Source organism: Lissotriton vulgaris, chromosome 5, assembly GCF_964263255.1.
Source record: "Lissotriton vulgaris chromosome 5, aLisVul1.2, whole genome shotgun sequence".
NCBI lineage: Eukaryota > Metazoa > Chordata > Amphibia > Caudata > Salamandridae > Lissotriton > Lissotriton vulgaris.
In genome coordinates, this window is record NC_141693.1 from 1,550,500,888 (window position 1) to 1,550,526,442 (window position 25,555).

Here is a 25,555-nt window from a genome sequence, read left to right on the forward strand (position 1 = left end):
TGTCGAAATCATGTCTGCAGACTTCTGGTTGCCACACTTCATCAGATTGTTGTCATGTTTGTGAGTTTAAGGTTTTCTGCTTGTAGCCAATGCCAGACAAATTTGGAGGGGACTAAGTGCTGTACACTGAATCCAGATGAACGCTGGGCGTTTTTTGTTACCAGCCTAGTTGTGCAGAAAAGGGGGTAGGTTGTTATAGATTCTCTCATAGCCATTGCTGATTGGCACATGCTCATAAGAAGCCTTGTGATTAGTCTGCATTGTTATGAAAGATTCCAAAGACATTTCTTCCATCAGAGTAAAAAACAGAATACTTAACCGTTTCTTCAATAAAACAAGCATTGGCAAAGCCAAAAGGTTTCACCTATGTGAGGTCTATTGCCTTTGTCAATGTTTATTTAGGCATGTTGCACAGCACTGTGCCATCAAAAGTAATGAGGTAACCCAGTATCCCTCAGAACCTGGGTAAGGGATTTAAACAGCAAAATTGGTTCTGTTGGGAACACAATTAAATTGAAAGACATATTGAATACATAAAAGGAAACCGTATATCCAGTGAAGGATATATCAGAAAACAAACACTGACCACAATGGAAGAAAAGGTAAATCTTTAGTATTTTGCCTTTTGGTAGATTAATTCAAAAATGCATTAGTAAAGCTGTCCAAAACAAACAATACACAGACTAGGAATACATTGAGTGAGTGAGTCGTGACTGAGTGTTCCAAATGATTAAACAAATACAGACCAAATCATACATATAGACAAAACAATACATCCAACATATCCACTGTAAATCACAATAGTCTCAGGAAGATAAATTATTTCTTTAGTGCGTTGGGACGCTGTGCAGACGGATATATAGACAGAACGTCGACGTTTCGACCCTAGATGGACTGTGCTGATTTATGTGCATCTATAACGGGTCTTCATCAGGACTGGAATGTGGTAGGACAGCCTCAATTCAAGTAGGTGTATCATTCGGTAGTTCTTCAATTTAGGGGAGGAGATTGTCAGCCAACTAACTCCAGCAGCGTGAATTACGCAAATTCTTTAATCTTTCTTTTGAATCTTCAACACCAGCCGGTGGGAAGATCCTGTGGGGCGGAGCCGCCGTGGCGAGCGCTTGTGCTGCGAAACCGGGACGTCTTAATCCGTCAGTGCGATTCTAATTGCACTATACTGTTTCCTTTTATGTATTCAATACGTCTTTCAATTCAGTTGTGTTCCCAACAGAACCAATTTTGCACAGCACTGTGCAAAATGTCTAAAAAACAGTAACAAAACCAAAATAACTTCACATTAAAGAGTTTACAGTATATTCTCCTTGTCCTGCTCAACAGAGGTGGGAATTGTGTCAGGAATTCAAGATGTGTATATGTTGTAGGCAAAACATCATAGACAAAACCTTGCCTATCATAAAGTTCAGTCAGACTCATTTAGTATTTAATATTCCTTCGGCCCTTGCTCTTGTCAAGCAAAGAGCATATCCTGCAGGGATATTGCAAGCAGATGACCAATAAAACGGTCACTGCCAGGCAGATGACTGTAAAGGCAAACAACTGTGGACCTCCGTAGAAAAGTACCTCTTTGTGACATGGTTCCCCCACTTTTTGACTGGTGCACAATGGGATTGAGACTGAAAGTGCACTGAGGCCCTGCTAACTAGGTCTCCATTGTTAGGTTTTCTTCCCTAAACCTGTACCATTGTTCCACAATTGGTACAACTTCAGCCCCCTTGTAAGTCTCTAGTAAATGGTACCCATGGCATCTAGGGCATTGGAACTGAAGAGGTTCCTCTAGGGCAGCAGCATGTATTGTGACACCCAAGGGACCCCTCATCAAGATCATGCACAGTGCCAGCGCATGCTGCGTGTCTTAGTGCAGAAGAAAAAACGGAAGAGTTGACATGGCACACATCCCTAGACGTGGGTCTCACTTTGCCAATGGATTCAAGATAGCCTGGCTGATGAGGGGGTGTTACCTCAAAACCGGTCCCAGGATGCTTGTTTCTGGTTCAGGGAAGACCTGGTATTGCAGTTTTGGGCTGGACTGTCCCATGAGCACAGGATCCAGACTGATTTGCATATATATATAGCTGGGTCTGAACTGAGGTGGCAAAGTGAGCTAAAGAACGATGATTGATTCAACCCAGATCTGTGACTGGGGGTGAGCATCTGAAACGTTTCAGCTCTCTTTCCATCCTCTCCTTATGTTTACACAACTGCATGAGTTCTAGGTAAGCCACCCCTGCAGCAGGCCTTACAGGGTGTACTATATTCATGTATTGAAATATCTGCCTGAGTGGCTATGACCCTACAATCTCCAAGTCCATTCTTGGAAATTGTAAGTGCACAGGGAAGCCATAAGGAGACCATGGGCTGGATACTTTTCAGCACGCGTTCCCCAGCTCCAAGATGGCTTCACTGTACCCACAGATGTTTGGTACCAAACATCTTGTCTTAATAAATCCTCATTGTTGCCAGTGTTGGATTTATTCATAAATACACACAGGGGACACCTTAGAGGGATCTTATGAAAAGGCTATCAACAGCTAGTGAGGTTACCGACTGGCCTAAGCCAGCCTGCCACCACCTAACATGTTTCTCGCCTCCTAGGGTGAGAGTCTTCACACTCAGAGGCCAGGAACCAAGCCTGCTCTGGGTGTGAATGTTTCACACATTCTCCAAGAAGGGTCAGCCGTCCAGGCCTCTCTAGTTAGTGGAGAAAGCCAACCCCTCTTTCAAGACCCTACTTTTGGTAAGAGGACAGGCGGGAAAATGAGTATAATGAGGAGACATGCCCACAGTCAGCCTGCACCACCCCTCAGGTGGAGCAGGTGTTGTGGACCCCACTTTTCCAATTCCTCCATCTTGGGATGGAAGCAATTCGCTTATCAGAGTTAGGGTTGTGTCCCTTCTCACAGGAATTGGTCACATAGAGGGTGTAGACACTCTAAAGGAGGTAGTCCATTGGCTACTAGCTGTCACTCCCTTTAACGCCCCTAAATCTAGTATCTAGGTGGCATCCCTCAACCCACATCTTCAGATTTGACAGACCTAAAGAAGAATCGGAGAAAGAAGAGCTGCTGATCCGAGAATGGAGTCCCTGCTGCAGAAATTTGGTGCAAACCCCTGCCTGCTGCCTCAAAGACTTGTTCATTGTGGTGTGCTGTCTCGTCCTGCTACTGTGAGGCCTCCAAGAACCCTGGAGCACCTCCAGCCCTTCGACAATCGCCAGAGAACTTCCTTGGAGTAGATGAACTGCTCGTCTGCAGGCACAGGACCCGCAGGGTCCGGTTTACTGACTTGTCGCTCCCTGGTTTTTATGTAACCAAACCAGAAAAGATACACCAGCTCCAGAGGGTCAGATCTGTCTCCCCTCAGAGTGTGAAGAGACCAGGATCTATCAGAACTGTACTTGATCAATACCCAGGGTACCGGACCCCCTGCAACCTACAAAGAGTCCAATCCGGACTGCAGCTGCCAGGGAAGCAAGCACCCGTCGAGGGATGTCAAGACGCTGAGACCTACTCCGTAAGTGGCCCAGCTGCCCCAGAATCGACCCCGCAACCTGGCTGCTCCTGACCGCAAAGACCATCTTGATGCGCAGAGCCCGGCTGACCTATCTGCTCTGTACTGGGCCTACCAGGCCTGGGTACCGATGAACCAGCTATATTACCATGGTCCTGAAGCCTTTGCGAAAACAATAGTTGATGGACAGAATGCAGAACAATGTCCTACCTTCACCCCAGTACAGAGATCTGGGCCTAAATCCATCGTTTTTTTGCACTCCACACCACCCCAGTTCAGACATGGCCATATGCAAATCAGCCTTGACCCTGTGCCTCATGGGAACAGTCCAGCCCGAACTGCCAAGCCATGTCTTTCCTGGACTGGAATCAAGCATCCTAGGACCGGTCCAGGAAAGACATGTCTTGGCAGTTCGTGCTGAACTGTTCCCATGAGGCACAGGGTCAAGGCTGGGTGGTGTGGAGTGCAAAAAAACGATGGATTTAGTCCCAGATCTCTGTACTGGGGTCAATATATGACATTGTTCTGCATTCTGTCCATCAACTGTTGTTTTTGCCTGAAACCTTTGCGGCCTGATCCCGTGTTTGGAGTCCTCCAGATTTACCTGTAAGTCCCCTTGGGCAGCCTGTTTTGAGGTGGCCCCCTTCTAAGTAGCGCCTGCTACCAATGACCTCAGCACCCTGCTCCCAGCCACATCCAGGACGCTCTCAACGATCTGCTGGTGGAACATTGGACCTGGACTTGCGACTACCCTAAAATCAGGAGGTGAACCCCCAGAACTAACTTTGCAGACTTATGTACATTTTTGCTATTTTCTCCGTAGACTTTCATTGTGCATAATTGCGCACAATAGTGAGTTATTTTCCGAACTTAGAAAATTCATAACTAAATACGTTTTTACTTGCCAATGAATTGCTTGGTCTGAAAAATGACATACAAATCAGTGTAAGTTTAGTAAATTTGCCTCAGATTTATTCTCAATTGTGTGTCTCATTTATTGCCTCTGAGAGTAAAACAAATGCTTAGCACTACTCTCCGATAAGCGTAACTTCTTGCCCACACAAGCACAAATAGAGCATTAGTATTATCTACTTTTTGCCTCTGTATACCAGTCTGGGGCCCACTGGATTCTCTGCACAGTGTACTTCGTTTTAGTACACTATATAGAGAACCAGCCTCCTCCAACCTCCCATTTTAACATTGAGTGTATCCTTAGAAAACTGCCCATACAGAAGGCAGCAGCAAGAAAATGGTGGTCTGTGTGTGTTGTGTGTGTGGTTGGGAGTGTATGTTTGTATGTATGCATGTATCTAAATGCCAGGAGCAGCTGCAAACCCCTAATCTTGAACCACTTTTAGATTGAGATGTCTTCTTTTAAAGGTGGCTTATACATTCACCAAACCGTCCCTGCTGCATGCTATAACATCAAGGCACTGCGTACATTGAATTGCAAGTACTCTCTTACAGGGGGAATAGTACACTAAATAGTCAATAACAGGATGCAAGAGAACTACTTCTCTGGGCTTATCCACAGTGTAACTGACGATGTCTCAAAGGCTAAAGAGGAGAGGCCCAAGCAAACATGTGCCTCAAAGGACCTGTCCTGAAGCCCATACTCTGCATACTGGAAACAATATATATATATATATATATATATATATATATATATATATATATATATATATATATATATATCAAGTAAAACACCAGTGAGAAACCTACATTGCATGCTAATATACAAATAATTCCAACCCCTAATAGCATCACCGCATGCCCCATATATTCTGTGTTTATGGGGGCATCCTTGAGCTAACTAAATTATTCCTCCATTTTAACACATCAGACCATTGCCCTACTTCAAGTTATTCGCAAGCGGGGGGCAGGGAGTTAGCAGAGTTCCAAGCCCGGGCAATGTCCCTTTTGGCAATCCGTGTACCCAACCAAGGACCGCTCCCTCCAAATAATAGGTTTTTAATAAAATTAAAGCTGTCATGCCAGACATAGAAATGGTGCATTCGTACTTAGACAGAAAATTATTTTGTAGTTCGTGGGGACTTCTTGAGTCCCTCAATACTTTAGTCTGCCCTGGATGCTTACTGTTCCATTGCCTTTGTAGTCGCTTATTAATGCAAGAATCCAGGTCCTCTAGCACCAACCGATCTTTGATGCTTTCTGGTCATTCTCACCTTCTTCCTAGCTGACTTTAGTGCCAATATGCCGAAGCTATTCAAGCTTACTTTCCAGTAGAATTGGTTAGCTGGAAGGCAAATGCTTCCTGATCGACACCTCCACCATTCTTCACCCTATTAAGATAAAAGTGTTTATTGAGGTTCAGGGGCACAACTAAACCCACACTTTTGGGTTTGTAGAGAAGGGAACGCTAACACTTTGAACAGGTGGGATGGGGGTGGGGGGAATCCATTTTCATAGCCAAAATCAAAATTAGTTAGATGGCCTGCATTCACGTTCTACCACAATGTGTACTATCGGTTGCCATTTTTCTATAACAGTCCAATTAATGGCTCAGTTGTCCAGTAATCGTGTCGGTATAACAAGACTTATAGCGTGGATCTTGGGTTCTCTCTCAAGACATTTTACCTGAATAAATAGCAAATATTGCATTATGAAACACATTGGGCAGAGCGACCTGGTAGGATGTGGACTTTTGTGTTTTCTATCTTTTGGACAAATTGGTAAATGCTGCATTCTTAAATGCCTCTACACAGTTGCATTGGCCTTGCCTTAATAGGCAAGAAATTGTGTTGCTTTGCACATTTCTTTAGTTATTATTCGGTCTATGCAGTATTTACCAGCGCACATGGCCTTCGCCTTATTTGCTCTAGAGAATATTAGTACAGGAGACAACTCTATTGCCATTGTTGAAAGATGTCTCTTTTTCAGCCTTCGTAATATACAGAATGGTGAATTTGTCCTCCATGATTCCACATGTTAAACCTGAGTTTCAACTCCAATAAAGCATAATTGGCTGTGATCTGCTTTGGCACTCCCATGGCCTAACATGCAGCCTATACTTGGAAATATGGTGGCTGTTTAAATACATTTAAAGCAAATCCATTGAGTACAAAGCTTGATTAACCAAGTTGTGCCCAAAGTGCAGAGTCACTACCCAAAATTAATTACAACATGCCCTTGAATACTGACGGCAGAAGAGTATTAAATAATAATACCCTTCATAAAAATATTTGACAGCAGAGCATGAAGACTAACTTGGCTACATCCTAGGTATTGATTTTTTTACAAATTGTTTGAAGAGTGAATTTCTTGTGCGAGGTGAACGTAGTCCTGAAATGAGACTTGGAATCATGCTTAGGAATAAAATAACCAAGTTCTTGCATTATGAATGGCAAATGTATGGAACTGGCTACTAGCAGATGTGCTGAATAGAACTGAAAAGTATTTGAGCCAACAGAATTAATCATGATGTGAGGAACAGAATGAGTTGCAAACGTAACTGTGTCTACTCTGTTGTAGAATGAAAGGATGTGGGTAAAACAGATAGACCTTGTAATCATAATTCCAATCTCACTTGTACTTAAAGACAGTAATAATATTTTCCACTTCAAGCACTGTTTATCATGCTAAGTAAATTCTCTTATTTACTAATGTTTTGCTTTATTTTAAGAATGGAGATGTCTAACCATTATGCTCGTAGTCCTCCTTGAAATTCTCCCTTGCCTCCCTCCTCAGCAATGGGCATACAGCCAAGTTAAAATATTTGCAAGAGGCTTACAAGAGGTCTTACTGTAGATGCTATGGAGTAGGTAGGAAGGCTCCTGCCTATCATGGGAACTCTGGCCTGCCCTTATATTTGTTGAATCGTGCATTCCATTTTAACTAGTTTTATCCAAATTCCTCTCACTGTCCATTTCCACCACTACAACTTCGACCTCTTTTCCTCTCTCGCTCTTACCTGCTTTGCCTGCGTTCAATTTTTTTTCTCGTTTTTCTTTCTACCTCTAAGTTAGAGACTTAAGGTGGGTGTAGTTCTCTTCATTATACTCTTGTGTGACTCTGTGCAAGGGCTCTTTGTTCTTGAGGTGTCGTTCTGGACTCTTTGCTTTTGAATTGAGTTGGTCTGCAATGGTGGCACAGAAATCTTAAGTTTGAAAGCCTTTGTGAAGACCAATCTGACTGCGGAATTCTAAATGGATTCTTTGAAATTCCTTAGTAGGACATTTGACAATAGAGATCAAGGTAGAAGAGCAGTATCCTTTTTGGTTTCTTGAATGACTGAATGATTTGTAGGTAATGTTGAGTCGCTGGAGTCTAGTTCGGTTACGTTGGTTAGGTTTCTTTCTCTGGTGTTTGAGTAGAATGAGTTCTGTTTTTAGGTCTCGCGACCTATCAATGCGCGCAAGCGCATTGAGCGGAGCGAGAATTCAAGTGCTCGAAATCCTCGTCAAACCAAGGGCTTCTTGCGCTGCGGTTTTCATTAAGTACACGTGAATCACGTGACCAAACAAGCACGCGCATCAGCCTCCCTCCCTCCTCAGTGCATTTTTTTTAACGGCCGCACAGCACATCAAACGGCTTCGCCCAGCGTGCGCTCTGTGGCTTCTCGGCTTCTCCTCCCTTAATTATTTATGGCTGCCCGGCCGGCCGTACTTTCAGATTCCCGGCCGCTCATCTTCGCAGCACATCAAAGGGCTTCGCCCAGCGTGCGCTCTGCGGCTTCTCGGCTTCTCCTCCCCTAATTATTCTTAGATGGCCGTACTTTCAGTTTCCCGGTGCTTCAAGTCTGTGAAGTTTTTTGGGGGGTTCAAAATAATCCAAAAACATATTTACAGTGTGAATATACATGCATGAATATCACCACATATTTACAGTGTGATTATACATGCATGAATATCAACAGTTCCATGCTTCCAGCATTCGTATGCTTTACTTTGCAAATATGTCTAAACTGTAATCTGTGTTTAGGTAGACGTGTCAGTCCATTTCAGCATCGCTTTCGGCGTTGGTTGATTTATTATTTTTTGTTTTTCATTTATTCTCGAGCAAACATTCAGTGTATTTAGTTTCCTGTTTACTTATTAGCCTTAGCTACAGCGTACTTTCAATTTATTTAGCAATCACGTTAAGATGGTGGTGATGTTTACATTGTTCAATCGGGTTTTCCTGTATGTGGACGGAGTCACAATCATGTGGTCGGAAATGCGAATTTGTGGATTCTTTTGCACAGTTTAAAACGTGAGACGGCTCTCAGCGTCTTCCACTTTTTCGGTGTACGCTTGGACGATAAGGTTTTGCCGCACAGTCTCTCTTCAGTAAGCTCGTTGTCCAGTTGCATTTTTTACCATACAGGCATTTTGCCTGTTTTTACACCGAAGTTAGTTTCTTTGCATTTAGGTTTGCGTTTTTTTATGTTTGTTATTTTCCAGGCTCCGTCCTTTGCTACGAACTCAGCCAGGTAACCACTGTTTTCACGATCCTGCAGCAGGCACACTATTACACCTTTGCATAGGCGCATTAACTTTGTTTACTATCTACCCGTTTATGGTTACCTTCAGGTCGAGTTACGTACCTGCATTTTACCTTCTGGGCAAGACCATATTCTAGTGTGGCAGCAAGTCGCAGCTACAACCGCATTACGCTTTGCTCTTTGAGACCACTACTAATAATTAATGCTGTGGGCACATATACGTTCTTATTTCTTCAGAACAACTTGGCTACAGGAATTTCATGATGGTTTAGTATTTTTTCTCTTGGTGAACGCTATTTTCGCTTTATCATCACTGGTGGGTGCAACTCTTAAAACTTTGTTTTCTGCCGAAAACAACTCACTATATTTCATGAACACATTCTGGTAGGAGCTGTTTGCTTATTCTCGTTGAGTTATTCTCCCGGCTGGGGGTGTCGAATTTCGTGGTAGCAATGAACATATCATTTTCAATTTTGTAGCGGTAATTTTAGATTATTTTTGTTTACTTCGCAGTGCCCTCTGAAGAAGGGACGATGTGTCACGAAATGCATAGGGCAGCACACATCTGAGCTGTGAATCCAGATTATTGTATTTCAATTCATGAACATGGATTATGAACAAAACTATGTTATTTGCATTATGTAATACAAACTGAAATTGTTGTTTTTCCATTGAATTCATGTATATTTCAATACAATGAAACCATTGTGTCCAAAAAATTTTGTTTAGACTGTTCTTTTGAGTGTACATCACGAAAATTGTGAATATTTTGTTTAAATTGCTCAAACAGTTAAATAATTGTCTCGTAATGCACACAGTCTTTCAAGCAATTTGTCAGCTTGATTTCTTAACATATCACTTTTCGATGTGGGACAGGCAGCCCACAAATACTGTGTAGCACACTACCACACATAAGTTTGAAGACTTTTATGTTTAACTAGGTCAAACCTTTGGTTGACTCCAACGGTGTGCATCGTGAACTTTTTCACTTTACAGTTCAATCCTATCTTGTCAATCGCTTGCAACAGCTCCTTCTCTAATTCGGTTCCTGAACTACAAGGAGTTACTCAAGTATCTGTTCTAGCTTCTGCACTCTTCAAACTCTTTCTTAAACCTTTAGGTTTTTTCCCTAAATCGTCTGGCATACTACATCACCAATATGCCAATGAAACTACTTTATTTGAAAGATTCTCTCCTTTTGATTTCTTCGTACAGGCTTCAGTCAGACAATGATCAATCTTGGCTAATTGCTCAACAGTTAAAATTCATTCAGAACAAACTGGAGTTTCTACGTATAGCTCCACAGTCTTGCATCATAGAAGTTCAAGACTGGCTGGACTCAACTAACATTCTATACGGCATGCTGTCCATTACAGAAACTGTCAAATCACTTGAATGTACTCTTGATAGGTAAGTAAGGCACCATAAACACATCACAAAAACAGTCAGAAAAGGCAATCTTGCACAAGAACTAATTCATGGGCCTAAACCTGACCTACACCAAAACCATCTCTGTTTTGGGGATTTCCACCTACACTGGAACATCGTTGCCAATAGGTCTCGCAGTAGGAAAGTTGGAGCTACTACAATTGCAAATAACAATGCCTTTTATTTTTGGTTTCATTTTAAAAACATAAAGAGCTTTGTCATTTACAAAACCAATAGCTCCAACTTTCCTACTGCGAGACCTATTGGCAACACCAGTGCTTGTTTATCTTTGTCTTTGTTGAGCCAAAGCAGGGAGACGAGGGGGGTTTAGGTCAATGATCTTGTTACATGGATGTCTTAAAGGGAATCAGTCCGTTGAAGCCCTTGAAATTCCATTTTAGTGCTGCTCTACTATTTATTTTGATCTGCAGTTGAAATTGCTGATAGATGCTGGTTGAGTGTAGAGGTTGAGGTTCTTCCACTGTGTGTAGGAGGTCTTGCTGATCAGTCCTGATATGCAGACGTTCTTGTGAGATGTTGATGATAAAGATAATGAGGTGGTCGTTTCCCTGAATGACAGGTAGGTTTCCTATTAGTGTCACTAGTCGAAACAGAGAGAAGATTGGATCTGTGTTGTGGCCAACTATTTGTATAGGATCTGAAGTGAGTTTACAGCAGGTGAAACTCTCTAGATAAGTTGTGATGGTTCTTGGTTGGCTAATGTTAGCTCAGTCAAAGCAGTTATTCAGAATGTAGAGGTTGTTGTGGTTAATGGTAATGTCCAAGACGCCATCCCGGAAGACCTATACAAAGGTTCGGTTTAATAGATAACTGTCAAAAATCAGGAAAGAGCAAGATGAGCCACAGACCAGACTATTCAGCCATGAAGAAGTCTTGACAACTTAAGTTCTGTAAGAAGTTCTTAAAGGTGTCTCCTAGTCCTCCTCCAGTCTTCATTTATCAGTTTGTTAGGTGGGTTCCATATACAGGGGAGATTTCAGCATGGAGGTCTGGTGATGCATTGTCTCCTAACCATGTTTCAGTGATGAATGGTAGCTCAGGCCTTGAGTTTGAAATCCGATGGTGGACGTTTAGTCTGTTATTGTTCAAGCATCATGCGCTGATGCAGATATAGCTGTGCTAGCGGGGTATCGGGGTATGTTCTGGGACACAATGCAGTTGGATAGCAGAAGAGGTGGAAGGGCCTCTTGGCCTACCCATGGGTCAAAACCACATCTAAAGATGGGAGAGCTTTCTCTGTCATCATTCCCCAACTTTGGAATCTACTGCCTGAGAACCTTCATAAAGAATCTGCACTCCTCCCTTTTAGGAAGCAACTAAAGACTCTTCTGTTTAGGGAGGCTATGGGCCGAGTCTAAATCATGCACCTAGTGCTTATCGGAGATTGCTGGTGGACCTTGGTCTTCTCAAAGCGCTAAGAGACCTGTTGGTGATTACGCGCTATACAAACTACAGTTAACATAACATAACATAGGTGAGGAATGAGGACAGTTGGATAGGAAGGAAACTCAAACTTGTCCAAATTGTAGATGTGTTAGAAGTGTAACACCCATTTTCCTGGCAAGTAAGTGATGAGAGTCCAGGAGGATTTAGAAGATCTAGTTTGCATAGGCATTCCATGGTTGGGAAATCAGACAAAGGGAGGAGGAAATTAGTTTGTTGGATGTTTGCCGTGTTGGTTTTAGAGTTGTTTGCTTTTCATTCTCACGTGCCGAGCCATGTTCATCGAGGGTATAGCCTGGCGGTGACCAGGGAAGGTTGTCCGACATAATCTATAGGCATAGATGGTAGGTAGTGGGAGACTAGATCAGGTAGAACTATTCATACTGTCCAGGAATGTAAATGGATTAGGCAGTAAAGTGATAAAGAGGCTTGGTAACCACCTACATAAGGAGGCGAACACTGTATGTTGTCGTGCTGCAGGAGACTCATCTGATGGGGTCCCGAAGTTGCTTCCTAAGTGGAGGGGCTTATACCACACAAGCGCAGGCCAGCTTTATTTGTAGCTCTGGTGGAGTAGTGATCCTGAGTCAAAAAACACTCCCCTTCAGAATACAAAAGCAATGGGTAGTAAACCTGGATGGGAAATTTGTGGTAGTGCGGAGCATGTGGGGAAGGCAGGATGTCACACTTAGAACGGTATATACCCCCCTCCCCCACGACTACAACAAGGTGCCCTTGCGAAGGTCACAGACATACTACTCCAAACCGACTCTTCGCTTACACATAGTGGGGGTAACTTTAATGATGTCATGTGCCCTAAGTTCGACAGGTCTGGGCCTTCCCGGGGAGGCATGATAATAGGTAAATAAATAATTAAAAGACAAGGCTAGTCTATGAAAAAGTTAAACAATAGCACAGTATAAAAACGTAGTCATAGTTTAAAATAGACAATTATAAAAAGGTTCCAGTAAAATCATTGCCAAGTACGTATATATGATATCAACATTTCTCTTCATGTTGTGGTCATTCTAATCGGAGCATGTGCTCCCACAGGAGCTCTTTGTCCCGAAGGAGCAAGGTAGCTGACTGCAAATTGTGCCCCGCTTGACTAAACGGCAGCTGCAACTTTTCTCTCCGGTTGCGACCAGCCAGTGGTTAATTTGTAAAGAAAAAAAATAAGTGCTGGAGCTGTCGTCGGGAGACCGCTTGCACCAGCCCATTTCTCCTGTTATTGCTGCCTAAAACAGAACCAACAACCATGAAAGTGGGGGTGGGGGAGGGGGAGGGGGGATGTGGCATAATGGCCAGAGCTGTCGACTTCTGAGTCTTGATGTCGGCTCAACGTCCTGTGATTCTGACCAAATCACTTAATCTCCCTGTACCTACCATAAATTCCTTGTGATGCTCATGAAAAGCACAGTTGTGTTGATAAATAACTTTGTTTGCTGAGCACCGGAAAGCAACGGCTCAAATTAAGCACTGCAGCCAGCCAATGAAGGCATTGCTATTGGCGCATAGATCCACGTCTCTAGATATACATTAATATTTTTACTTTAATAACTGCTGAACAGATGTATACTAAATTACAAAAGCACTCCTTCTGGACCAATATCTACCTTTCTACCAAATTTGGTGTAATTCCGTTTAGCGGTGGTTCGGGTTGTAGTAGTGTCTAAAAATCCCTAATGGAAATTGCATTGGGAAAATTTGTTTTGGGACCCCCCTCCCCCTTTTTCTCTGCCCCTGCTTGACGAACCACCCCAAAACTTTCTAAACTGCAGCTGAATTGAGTAATAATAATCCACATTTGTAAAGCGCACAATCACCCGTAAGGGTCTCTAGGCGCTGGGGACCTTTGGGAAGATTAAGCAAGCTATTGCCCAGAGTCACATGGTGCTGGGCTAATCTACCGCCGATGCCGGGGGGATCAAACTGTGATCCCCAGATTCCGGAGTCAGTCGCCCTAGCCGTGGCGCCACACCTCTTCCTGTGAGTGGTAAACTAGTTGTGAACATTTCTTGAGGATTCATCAAACAGCACCAAAGTTATTACCTAAACCAAAAAAACACTTTTCCTATGGAAACTGGGTCCTAACTATACCTACCTAGACCGCCACTAGGTAGTATATATGCATGTATACCACCACCTTGAACACCCCTGCTCTCCTGCGCACTCTGTCTCCCCTCTGCTAGGAGCACACATCTGACCTTCTGTGCTGCCTGAAAGAATAGTGTATTTAAAATTAAGAAAAACCTTGGGACGCCTGAACAGTCCACTGAAAACCAGGACTGTGCGTGAAAACCGAGGCATCTGGTCACCCTAGCTGTCGGTGTCTGAGCCTGACATTATGACTGTATGGTTGCTATCTGTGGTGCTGTAGCAAAGCCCCTGGTGGTGCGTTTGTCGACAGCTGCCAATTTACCTATTCAAAAAGGACCTGTAACCATGGGTGTGCCAGTTCTGTTAAATGCAGGTGGATGCATCGCGAGGTGTGAATCAGACCTGAGCTGCTGAGCCGTGGATGCTAGGTGCATTCCACTTGTTTTCACGTACACACTGAGATTTTTTCTTCAGCCGCCCGCCACATATAACATGATAGCACGTACGCGGGAATGAAAGTGTCCACTTCTGCACCTGGTGTGGTGGCGTCCCCAGGTGCGCGTCGAGGCGCTGGCTGGCGGTACGGATGGTGGCGAGCTGTAAGCTGCTTAGAGACAGATAAACAGCACGGGGCAGGGCTGGGTGGCGTCTCCTCCCCAGGGTCGGTCACGTGCTTCTCAATCGGGACGCTGCCTCGCTCCAGGAGAGCACAGGCCGAGCAGGTAGGAAGGGCTACCGGCGAGTCTCCTCGAGGCAGGCATGCCGCACTTCACGGTAACCAAGGTGTCCGAAACGGACCGCCCGGACGACGACGAGGAGGGTCCCAGCCTGGCCCGAGTGACAGCCCGCCTCACGGACCCCAGCGAAACTGTGGGCTCAGGTGAGGCGCTTTGTCGCTGTGTTGTGGCTGCCTTGGAGATCTCACTGGCTTGAGGCGAAGCGGTGTGTTGTGCCAGAGCTCAAAGTGCGCGGCCCAGGAAGGCGGCGAGGGCGAGTGCGCCAGTGCTGAGGTGTCCTCTTTATGTGGAGGATCAATGCTCACTTGCTGTGCTCGGGAGTTTCGGTTTGTGCGCTCTGTGAGTAATAAGACTTCGCGGTCTGCATGCGTCACGTGACGTTTGCAGGTCTGTAAGCCTTCCATCCACCTGCGGACAGTGGACCATGGCCACTCCCAGGTGTACTTTTTGCACTTTGCTCTACATAAATACCCACGTGTTCTGCCGGTGGTATGCATTTCATTGATTTCGGAAGAATTTGGCGGTGTTCTCTCCCTCCACCGGTGACAATTGCGCACACACATCTTTGCACGAGGTGCATAACACCGAGCTGCTATCTTTCCAGCGACCCGTACCGTAGTTTTACTTTTCCTGAACACAACCTCGGTGCACAGGAAACTACTATCCCATCCATGACAGCCCTCTTGTCTTTGTCCCAGCCAGTTTATTTGGTTATTTTACGGGGCGGAGAGGAGTTTTATTGAATACATTGATTAAACTCGTGACATTTTCTTAGAGTGGAGCAAATAAACAGTCAGGCTGGTTATAACGAATGCACTTTAGGGAAACACAGAGAAAGTGTTTTGTCAACAGCTCTGGGCTCTCTGCTTCAGACTGGGTGCGACTGCCTAGCCCTAGTCTTATTGCCTGCCTCCTTTCTAAGCCGTCAGCCCATCGTCATTTCTCCTTAATCTTAAGTACCTTTTCTATGCCATCGGCTGCTTTCTGTTCACGCCACCCTTCCTTTATTTTTTACGTCCCCCAATTTGTCTCTGAACCTTGAATTTCGCCTTTTCCTGACACCTCATTACATTTAGTACTCAACAGTGTCCACCTCAAGCACTGTTCGGACTGTGACAAACTTGTTGAGGCCACAGTCCACAAATATTAACTGCAGTGTTACTGGCCAACATTATCACGGGCCACAGCGATTATCTGGGTGCATTTTTTGTAGCGCACTTCGGCACTGTACACGTCTGGTGAAATTCACGCCATTCAGGAGTTATCATCGAATGGATTCTGATACTGCGTATGATCATTTCTAATGGAAATTGAGTTCTGGCCATATTCTCTGTTAACATTCTTTGAGCTGTATGCATAACATTTGGATGTTTGAGGGCCGCAGGTTCTTGACAGTTTGTTTGTATGCTCTAGGGCAGGCTGATACATATACCCATGTTCCTGTGGATGGAGATAGATGAGCCTGTGTGTTAGTCTGCCTGGAGTTTTTTTTCTACGGAGCACTGCTGAGTACCACGATTGCCAACCATAAGCCGAATCTGGGCATGTTGGCTGCGTGTCCAGTGTATTGCTTCTTAGTGTGTAGCATATCATGGTGGAACCTAGCATTGAGCACAGTGCCTGTGATAAATATTTCTTCACATTGGACTTTGGGCTAGCAGCTAAGAACTGACTGATTGTTATGCTTTTGCTGTAATGTAAACATATATGAGTTCTCAATCCAGTGAGCAATGTGAAAGAGCCAAAGAAGACACACATCCGAAGGTCAATAATACTGAATTATTTGTTCGAGTGCAAAAGCAATGTTTTGTAACTATTCAAGCAATCTACTGTTACGATTGCTATTTACGGCATTTCTGTCTAAAATACGGTTGGCGTTTTCAACCCCCTATTCAGGGCGCTACCAGGGCAAGGACTATGACCTCTGTCTGTCATGTCCTGTTACTATCTAAGAGGGTGCTAGTATCAAGTAGGCATATCCAACGAGTTTGGTTTAACAGCGAAAGATCTATTTTCGCTATGCAATAACAGTACGTGGACTTCACATCTGTGACAATGGCGAGTTACAGACTAAAAAGAAATGCAAGTGTGGGTTGATGAGGTTAACACTCCATGATGAGGTTAGCATTCTGGCTTAAATGTTACTGCTGACACATATGGCTCAGTAAACCTTGCTGACCGTGGTCTTTTTGCACTTTCACCCTGGCTTTTTGAGATTATTCTTTTTCTTTTATGAACCCTCCGACTACAATTTTTTTGTTTTTAAGTAGTAGGCTTGGTCCTTTCTAAAACTGGGTATTGTGTGCAAGCTCTTTAGTTAGCAGATTCATTTGAAATAAGTTAGTCCTTCCATCAACTGTTTCTTTCCTGAAGTCAGTATTGATAAAACAGTCCTACTTTAACATAGACCAGTGTGGGGCCCAAAATCAGTCAACCGTTCATCATGCAAGACTCCGGTATCATCGGAAAACTAGTAAGTGTACTCCTGCTTGGTGGCGTGGCCTGCTTCTGAAACATTCCGAGACCTGCAACACACACATTTCCCGCATGATCGACTGAGGTCGTTGAAAGGCAACCCCACTGCCGGTCGCCCAAGTCTGCTCCCTAGTCCATACAGTCCCTCCTGTGTGACTGACAATGCAGCTGCTTCTTGGTGCACTGTGCATGGGGACTGGATAACTTTCAGAGGTCGAAGCCACGGCTCACCCCACCTAACCTGTAGCTTGAGGCTGCAGTGGTAGCCCCACTGCTCGAAACGTCATGCATTTGCACCTACCAGAGGGGGCTCGTGGGGATGTTTCGACCCTAATGCCAAAGTTCCTCAGGACAGGGAGAAGGGGGGACCTAGGAAGATAACCATGTAATCAGATGGTGACCCAAAACTAAATGTGCTAGCAAGACTCCTCCAAAGGTCAGTGAGTCAAATATGTTAGTAAAAGTACGGGGTAGAAGGACTCACCCTGACGATAGGTCAAGATTGAATGCATTTGTGGATGTAAAGGGGACGAAATACCCCAAATATCTAAAAACAAAACACAGACCCGAGCGTTATAATAACACCGGTACACACATGGACTTACAATGGACAGGTGAAGTGATGTGGAATGGACTCACCCGCTAAGATCTTGCGGCGCGAGACCGTCTAACAAGAGGTAGACACAGGATTAAACGAGGCTGTAGAAATCTGTAAAATAAGTGGCATATATTCAAAAATAGGCCATGACTATAAAACTCCAAACCCACCACCGGGTTTTGGACCAGTGAGGTAATTTACCTTTAGTGGAGTCATTAAGAGATGGATCGCATCCGTTGGTTTCGCTTAAAATACTTTGAATAATTGGACAATGTACTCTGTTTACGTTCTGAAGAGTAAATTGATTTTTGCTGTCAAATGATTTTCGGCACCATTTAAGTATCTGTGGAATGTACGTATATTTATAAGATCTTGTGTTAGTTGGATTAACTCCTTAGTATACTTACTAATCGAAGTGTATTCAGCTGTGTTAGGTACCAATTGTTTTCCTTACGAATACAAGAACAACAGTAAGTTATTGTGAAATAATAGGGTACAGTGAACTATTGGAAGACCTTTAAATAAGTTACATTGTTGTGTCATCATCGGATGATTTCTTGGAGCACACCAGGACCAATGTTTTTAGAAATAAACTAAAATGACTTCTTGACTCTGTGCTGCAGAAATAAAGAACAGTTAAATGTGCATAGGAAAGACATCCATTTTGGAAAATACGGCTGCTCGCCCCAAATTGAGGACTAGTTAACAATAGTCAAGAAAACCTACTATATAAGTGTGTGTGCCTATAAAATCACGTTTAAAACTACATTCTGCCTGCTGATAATCCTCATAGCTATAAATGATATACAGTGACAGTGCCAACAAACACTAGGGAGGCATCGCAATCCTCTTCAAGGAGACCCTCCTTTGCACTGCCAATGACGACAATCCCACGCCACTCATTGAACACCTCAATTTCCAACTACAGACGCACGCCATACTACATTCAGAGGCACCCTCGTATACACCCCCCCCCCCCAAACCGCACCCTGACCGGCCTTCTCAACGCTATCGCCAATATAATCGACCCCTTGGCCATCGACTCCTACCATTACCTCCTGCTCGGCGATCTAAACTTCCTCGTCGATGACCACAACGAAGCCAACTCGGCCACCTTCCTGGAAAACATAAACATCGACCTCATCCAACTGGTCACCAAACTCACACTCCAAGTCGGACACACCCTAAATGCCATTTTTACCTCCAGCAGCCAAATCAAATTCAGCCAAATCTCCGAGCTCAGGTAGACTGACTACTCCATTGCACACTTCACTTCCAATGCTTAATGCGCCATCACAAAGCACCGTAGCTCCTCCCACTGCAACTTGGGCAAGATAAGAGACACAGTAGATACAGGCCCTCAATGCCATCCTTCCTGAATCCTCAGCAGACCTCAACCAATCCGTTCAGAATTTCTCAGACTGGATCACCTAATGCACTAACAGTTGCCCCTAATAAACCAGCAAAGTCTTACAAAATCTCAAATCAAGGCAGTTGGTACACCCCAGAGCCTCCAAGCATGATTGCTACCAACTCAAGAGGAAATAGCTCGCCTCAAACAACCGCGCCAACAGAGTCACTTAAAGGCAGCCCTCCGCAACTACCACCAGAGCATCAAAGAAGCCAAGAGAGAGTCCATTACTACCCACATCAACTTAGCAGCCAACCACATGAACAAATTCTTCAAGATACTCCGATAATTCTCAATTCCGGGAGCCAGAGAGAAAACCATTCACTCTTCCCAAGAACTCTGAAACACCCTCTGACTACTGTCACAAAAGATCACCACCATCTACAACAGCTTCGACTCTCAGCGCTCAACTTCTACAGCCCCAGCCAACCAAGGCAAACCAGCCGAACGATCACCACTTGGTCCTCGCTCTCTACCCAGACCACCTCGCCCATCATGTCATGTATCTACTCCCAGGGCCGGACTGACCGTAGCGGGCACGAGGCATTTCCCCGGTGGGCCACCAGGTTGGGGGCCGGTTTTAGGCCCCTGGGGGGCCCTTTTTGTTACAGAGGGCTGGCAATATCGCCCCCCTGTAACAAAAATGGTAGAAACTGGCTCTGCAAACATCTCAGCCACACCCCCCTCCTCCTCTCTAGGGGGCGGGCCAGCCGAGCATTGTGCCAGGGCTGGTTTTGGTTCCCAGTCCGTCCCGGTCTACTCCGGGGCACTCAATGACCCCTGCCTCCACCTCTTCTTCAACCGCTGATCCCACCCAATCAGCCCAGAACTTACCAGCATTATCAATTCCTCCTTCTCCACAGCAGCCTTCCCGGACAGTTGGAAACACGCAGATGTCGGACCCCTCCTAAAGAAACCTTCCGCCTACCCCAGTGACCTCAAAAATTACCATCCCATCTGCATGCTCCTCTCCCCAGCCCAAGTACTCAAGAAGGCCATCAACCAACAGCTCACAGAGTACCTCAAACAGAACCACCTACTGGACGCCTCCCAATCACGATTCTGTGTTAAGCACAGCACCGAGACCACTCTGATCGTTGCCACAGATGACATCAGGATTCTCCTCAAATTTTTGAGACTGCAGGCCTGATCCTCCTCGACCTCTCGCCAGCGTGTGTCTCCCCACACCCTCATCAACAGACTCTACAGCATCAGCATATGACAGAAGTGGATCGCCTCCTTCCTGACAGGTCACACTCCTAGCATCAGTCTGCCTCCCTTCACCTCCAAACCCATGGACATCATATGCGGTGTATCCGAATGATCATCCCTCAGCCCCACACTTTTTAACTCCTACATGATCCCCCCCCTTGTAGACCTCGTCAGATCCCAGGGCGTCAACATAATCTCATATGCGGACGACATTCAACTCATCATCTCGCTCTCCGCAGACACCTCCACCGCCAGAACCAACTACTGCAACGCCATGACCCACAAAGCCAATTGAATGAGGGGTTCCTGCCTCAAACTCAACTTCGACAAAACCAAAGAACTGATCTTTGGGAAGAACACTACTATCTGGGACCATAACTGGTGACTGACTGAACTCGGACCCACACCAACAGACCAGGCATGCAACCTAGGCATCATCCTGGACAGCCAACTGAACATGAAACAGCAAGTCAAATCAGCCACCTCCGCCTGCTTCTACACATACCTCACTCTCTGCAGAATCTTCCGATGGATCCCAACCAACACCAGAAAAAATGGCATTCAGGCCATTGTCCTCTGCCACCTCGACTATGGCAACTCTCTCTACGCTAGCGTCTCCACCCATCTCCTCAGACAACTCCAGACCAGACAGAACGCAGCAGCCAGACGCATCCTGGATCTCCACAAAAGGACCCTTATCTCCCCCCCCCCCCCCCCCCCCCCCCATCTCAGACACCTCCACTGGCTCCCCATCCAGAAGAGATGTTAGTTCAAGGTCCTCATGCATGCCTAAAAAGCCCCAAACAACCTAGGCTTGGCCTACATTAACCATCGACTGAATTTCCATCACCCCACAAGAAACGTACTGTCCACCGAGCAAGCCTGCGCACTCACCTCCTGCATCCGCTCGCCTTCTACTTTGCCGCCAAGACCTGGAACTACCTGCCCCTTCATCTCTGCACCCTCCCAGCTGGAATTCAGGAAGAACCTCAAGACCTGGCTTTTCAACTGAGTCGTCACACCTCAAGTGCTCAGATACCCCTAGGGGTGACAGAGCAATGCTTTTGATTTGAAAAATATGAAGCATTCAGGAGAGTCTCTGCAGTCTTGATGTTTTTAAGGATGGGAAAGACGTTTGGACCAGGCGTGTTGTGTATCAGGAGTGTCACAGGGGTTGAGTTTATTAGTCACAATAGCGAGGGACTCATGAACCTTAGGCTGACTTTCCAGTGTACAGTTTGGAAATCTTGCTGCATCTTTACAGCCACGCTGGGTTCATCTACAAAGGTACCTGGCTTTACGCCATGCCACTGGGCTCTGTAAACTCTTGTTATACTGAGGCCCCTAGTGAATAATCTTGGTGAGCTTCTAGTTGCGTTAAGACACTTTTAGTGTTGGTTCTTTTCATCCTTGTCGTTCAACTGTTAGATAAATAGACAAAACATCTGTACGTCAGAGTTTTTGTAATATTTAACCCATTTGTCACGAAAGTAGCCAGGGTATCGTTATCCCACTGAAGTACCCTTTTCATCCACGTTCCCTTCATCCTTTTCATTAAAACTCTTCTTGGGATTTCCAGCGAATAAGATATTTTGAAACTTCGTTTGGACTTGTTTCTTCTCTCTGGTATGTATTACTGCTTGATGTGTTGTTACTTCGCACTTCCCTTGCATGTCTGACGATCCGTGTTTCTGATCAGTTTGGTACTAAACAGTGAGCTAGTGGATCCCATGAAGGAAATGTTTTATCCCTGGAAGTCAGTCCCCTTGTTCAGCGCATGCAAGGTCTTTGGCGGTGTAGATCAGCACTTGATGTATTTTCTACATTACACACTCATTTGTACACAGTTGAAGATTAAATAGCAGGGAAACTCTGAAAGACAAAAACGCAGATGATATTTAACTTGCATTAGCAGTACATTACACCCATCAACCTCAGTCTGATCATAAAGTATCCGTCAGAATTGTTTTAAGCTATAATCTGGTTACTGTGAAGATACACTTTAAAAGAACTCAGGAACAGGCTGGAGGCTTAGTTGAATGAAGTAAGGTAAGTTTATTACCAAAGTAACAGAGCACCACAGGAGCACGTCCACACACGGCAAACCTTCAACTGTCTAAGTCGCAGACCCACAGTTGAAGGTTGTATGTGAGAGATGCCACGAGGAGCGCATCTCTTGAAAGAAAACACTCTTCAAGAGATGCGCGTGTGACACAAGAGTATGCACGAGCAATAACAATGTGAGCAAGCAATAACAACGTAAGCATAGAATCTTACCAGCATCTAAGAACTCTACATCTCCTCCCTTCCCTCAAAACAAATAAAGGAAACTTAACTAACAGAAATAAAACTTAGTCTACATAAAAGTCTTTAAAACGTGCAGGAAAAGAACAATTCCTGTGAGTTCTGGTTGTCACAGTGTCTTGAAGAGGAAGAGTAACCTCAACAGAGGGTGAAGACATCTCACCTAGGGAATCTTGGGGAGTAAGGGTGGTATTATTGGGAGACGAAGATTCCAGCTGGGTGAGAGAAGGGGTATCTAACGGTGTGGGAAAATCATAATCAACATAGGAAGAGTTGTCATTCCCATGTTTATTTCTGAGAATGATCATGGCTTGCTCAGAGGTTAATTTAACGAGGGAGCGTTTGTTACGCCACCCTCTCTTATCTAAAAACAGAGAACCTTTAGAAACCTTGAGAACTTGAGTGGGCATAGAAAACTTGGAGAGACCTTTTTTGACTCTATCCATGGTTTTGAACATGACCCAATCACCTACAGTAAACATTTCAGGGGTGGAAAGGACTTTAGAATCAAAATTTCGCTTTTGTGCAGATTGCCGTTTCTCAACATTACTTTTTACAACCAACTTGTCAGAACAGGATATGCATTTGGAAACCTGTGGGGTCAAATCTTTGATCCATGAAGGGCAGACAGTACCATGTGGGTTTCTTTTTTTAAGGAGTCTGAAAGGTGAAATGCCCGTAGTGGAGTGAGGGGTAATTAAGTAGGCCCAAACTTTTTCCCTTAGAAAAACTTCAACATTCATTTTGCAGGAGAAAGCAGTTTGAATGCCTTCTTTCAAAAATCTATTCATCCTTTCAACCAAACCATTGGATGCGGGAGAGTAAAGAGCAACTTTCAAGTGTTTGACGTCAAACTTCTTCAAAAATTCGTCCATAACACGGGAGCAAAAATGCGAACCATTGTCACTGACAATTTCCTTAGGGGGACCTTCCATTCTAAAAATTCTTTCCAAAAATGTAATTGCTGACGTAGAATCTGGGTTGGTGCAAAAATCAAAGTCAAACCACTTAGAGTGATAGTCAACAAGGGAGACTATGTAACGTTGAGATCTAGGAAGAATCTCAAAAGGACCAGAAAAATCAACCGCTAGCTTGACCCAGGATTCCTCAGGAATGGGAACATTATGTAAAGGTAGGTTTTGTAATTTCCAGTGTTTGTCTGACACCAGACAAGTACTGCAAGAATCAACCCAATCATTGACGTTCCTCTCCATGGCAGGCCACCAGAAATGTTCTTTCAATTTGCGAGAGGTTCCACCTACACCTAAGTGACCTTGATGAGCTGCAAAAAATAATTTTTTCCGCAAAGCCAAAGGAGGAATACATCGATCACCCCTAAAAACAATGCCATTGATAATGGTCAAATCGTCTGAAACTTGTGCAAAGGACTTCAAGGGGGCAGGAAGGGAACGTATCCTTGGCCAGCCTGAAACTATTAAGTTTTTCACAGCCACAAGAATTTCATCTTCGGAATAGCATTTGGACCAATCTTCCTCAGAAATAGAGAGAGGAGAAAAAACTAAGTCTTCCAAAGAGGCTACGACACACTCAATGTCATCTCTGAGAACATCTTCGTCATTTTCCAAAGGCAACCTGGAAAGTGCATCTGCTCTCATATTTTTACCTCCAGGTACATGGTGAATGCTGAAATTAAAATCATGTAGTTTAGAAAGAATCCTTACTAACCTGGAAGAGGCTTTACCAGTACCATTTCCGTTTAAAAGGTGTAGTAAAGGTTTATGATCAGTGTATAGTAAGAAATGGGAACCCCAAATGTAGACTTTGAATTTTTCTACAGCCCATGCACAGCCAAGAGCCTCTTTCTCAATTGTGCTATAATTACATTCGGCATAGTTCAGTGACTTTGAGGCAAAACCAATGGTGTGTTCTACAGAACCTTTCCACTGACAAAGGATTGCACCAAGACCCTTTTGGCTTGCATCTACATAAATGCCACACTTCAGACCTGGTGTGAAAGATGATAAGGCTGGAGCATTTACGATAACCTCTTTTATGTTATTAAAAGCTGAATTTGCCTCATCATTCCATAAGAAGGTAACATCTTTTTTTATTAGCATCCTAAGAGGTTGAATTAACTGGGCATAGTTCATGACAAATCTCGAGTAATATTCGGTGAGACCGAGAAACGATCTCAAAGTGTCCTTATTGTTAGGGATAGGTACATTGGAAATAGCCTGCGTAAGAGAAAGTTTTGGTTTGAAACCTGAGGTGGAGATAGAATGACCTAAATAGTCTAATTCTTCCACAAAAAACGTACACTTTTTTTCGCCCCGGGTGATTCCTACTTTTTTGAAGCGTGACAGAACAATACGTAAATCCTTAATATGTTCATCAACATTTTTAGAATGAATCAAAACATCGTCTTGGTATGCTTGCACACCTTTAACACCACACAAGACGCTGTCCATAAATTTTTGAAACACACTTGCGGCACTTGCCAATCCAAAAGGTAGTCTTAAATATTTAAAAGCCCCAAAAGGAGTAATGAAAGTGGTGAGTTCAGAAGAGCATTTAGTCAGGGGAATTTGATGATAAGCACTCCTTAAATCCAAGAGAGTGAACAATTTTGATTCAGCAATGCCGGTGAGAAGTTCTTGAATTCTGGGCAAAGGATAACAGTCGATAAGAATATTTTGATTAAGTGATCTAAGATCTGCACAGAGACGAATACTGGAATCCTTTTTCTTCACGACAACAATAGGACTAACCCAAAGTGAAGAATCCACAGCTTCAATAATTTTCTCATCAACCATTTTAAAAAGTACCTTTTTTAAATCGTCTCTTACGCTAAGAGGAACATTCCTCAACTTGTGAATTACAGGAATTGCGTT

The 25,555-nt window shown here is 44.3% G+C and overlaps 1 protein-coding gene across 4 annotated transcripts in view; it reads left to right on the forward strand.

Moving 5' to 3' along the window:
* SLC12A6 (solute carrier family 12 member 6) overlaps window positions 1-25,555 on the forward strand; it is a 734,261-nt gene that overhangs the window by 248,753 nt on the left and 459,953 nt on the right. The window contains exon 1 of one of the 4 annotated variants that reach the window (XM_086923614.1): window positions 14,644-14,846. The exons of 2 other annotated variants lie outside the window; for them this stretch is intronic. In XM_086923614.1, coding sequence (XP_086779740.1) covers window positions 14,726-14,846 — 121 coding nt within the window. In that variant the 5' untranslated portion in view covers window positions 14,644-14,725. Of the gene's footprint in view, window positions 1-14,643; window positions 14,847-25,555 lie in introns of those variants that run through there. One more of the 4 variants, XM_086923615.1, reaches the window with a different exon arrangement.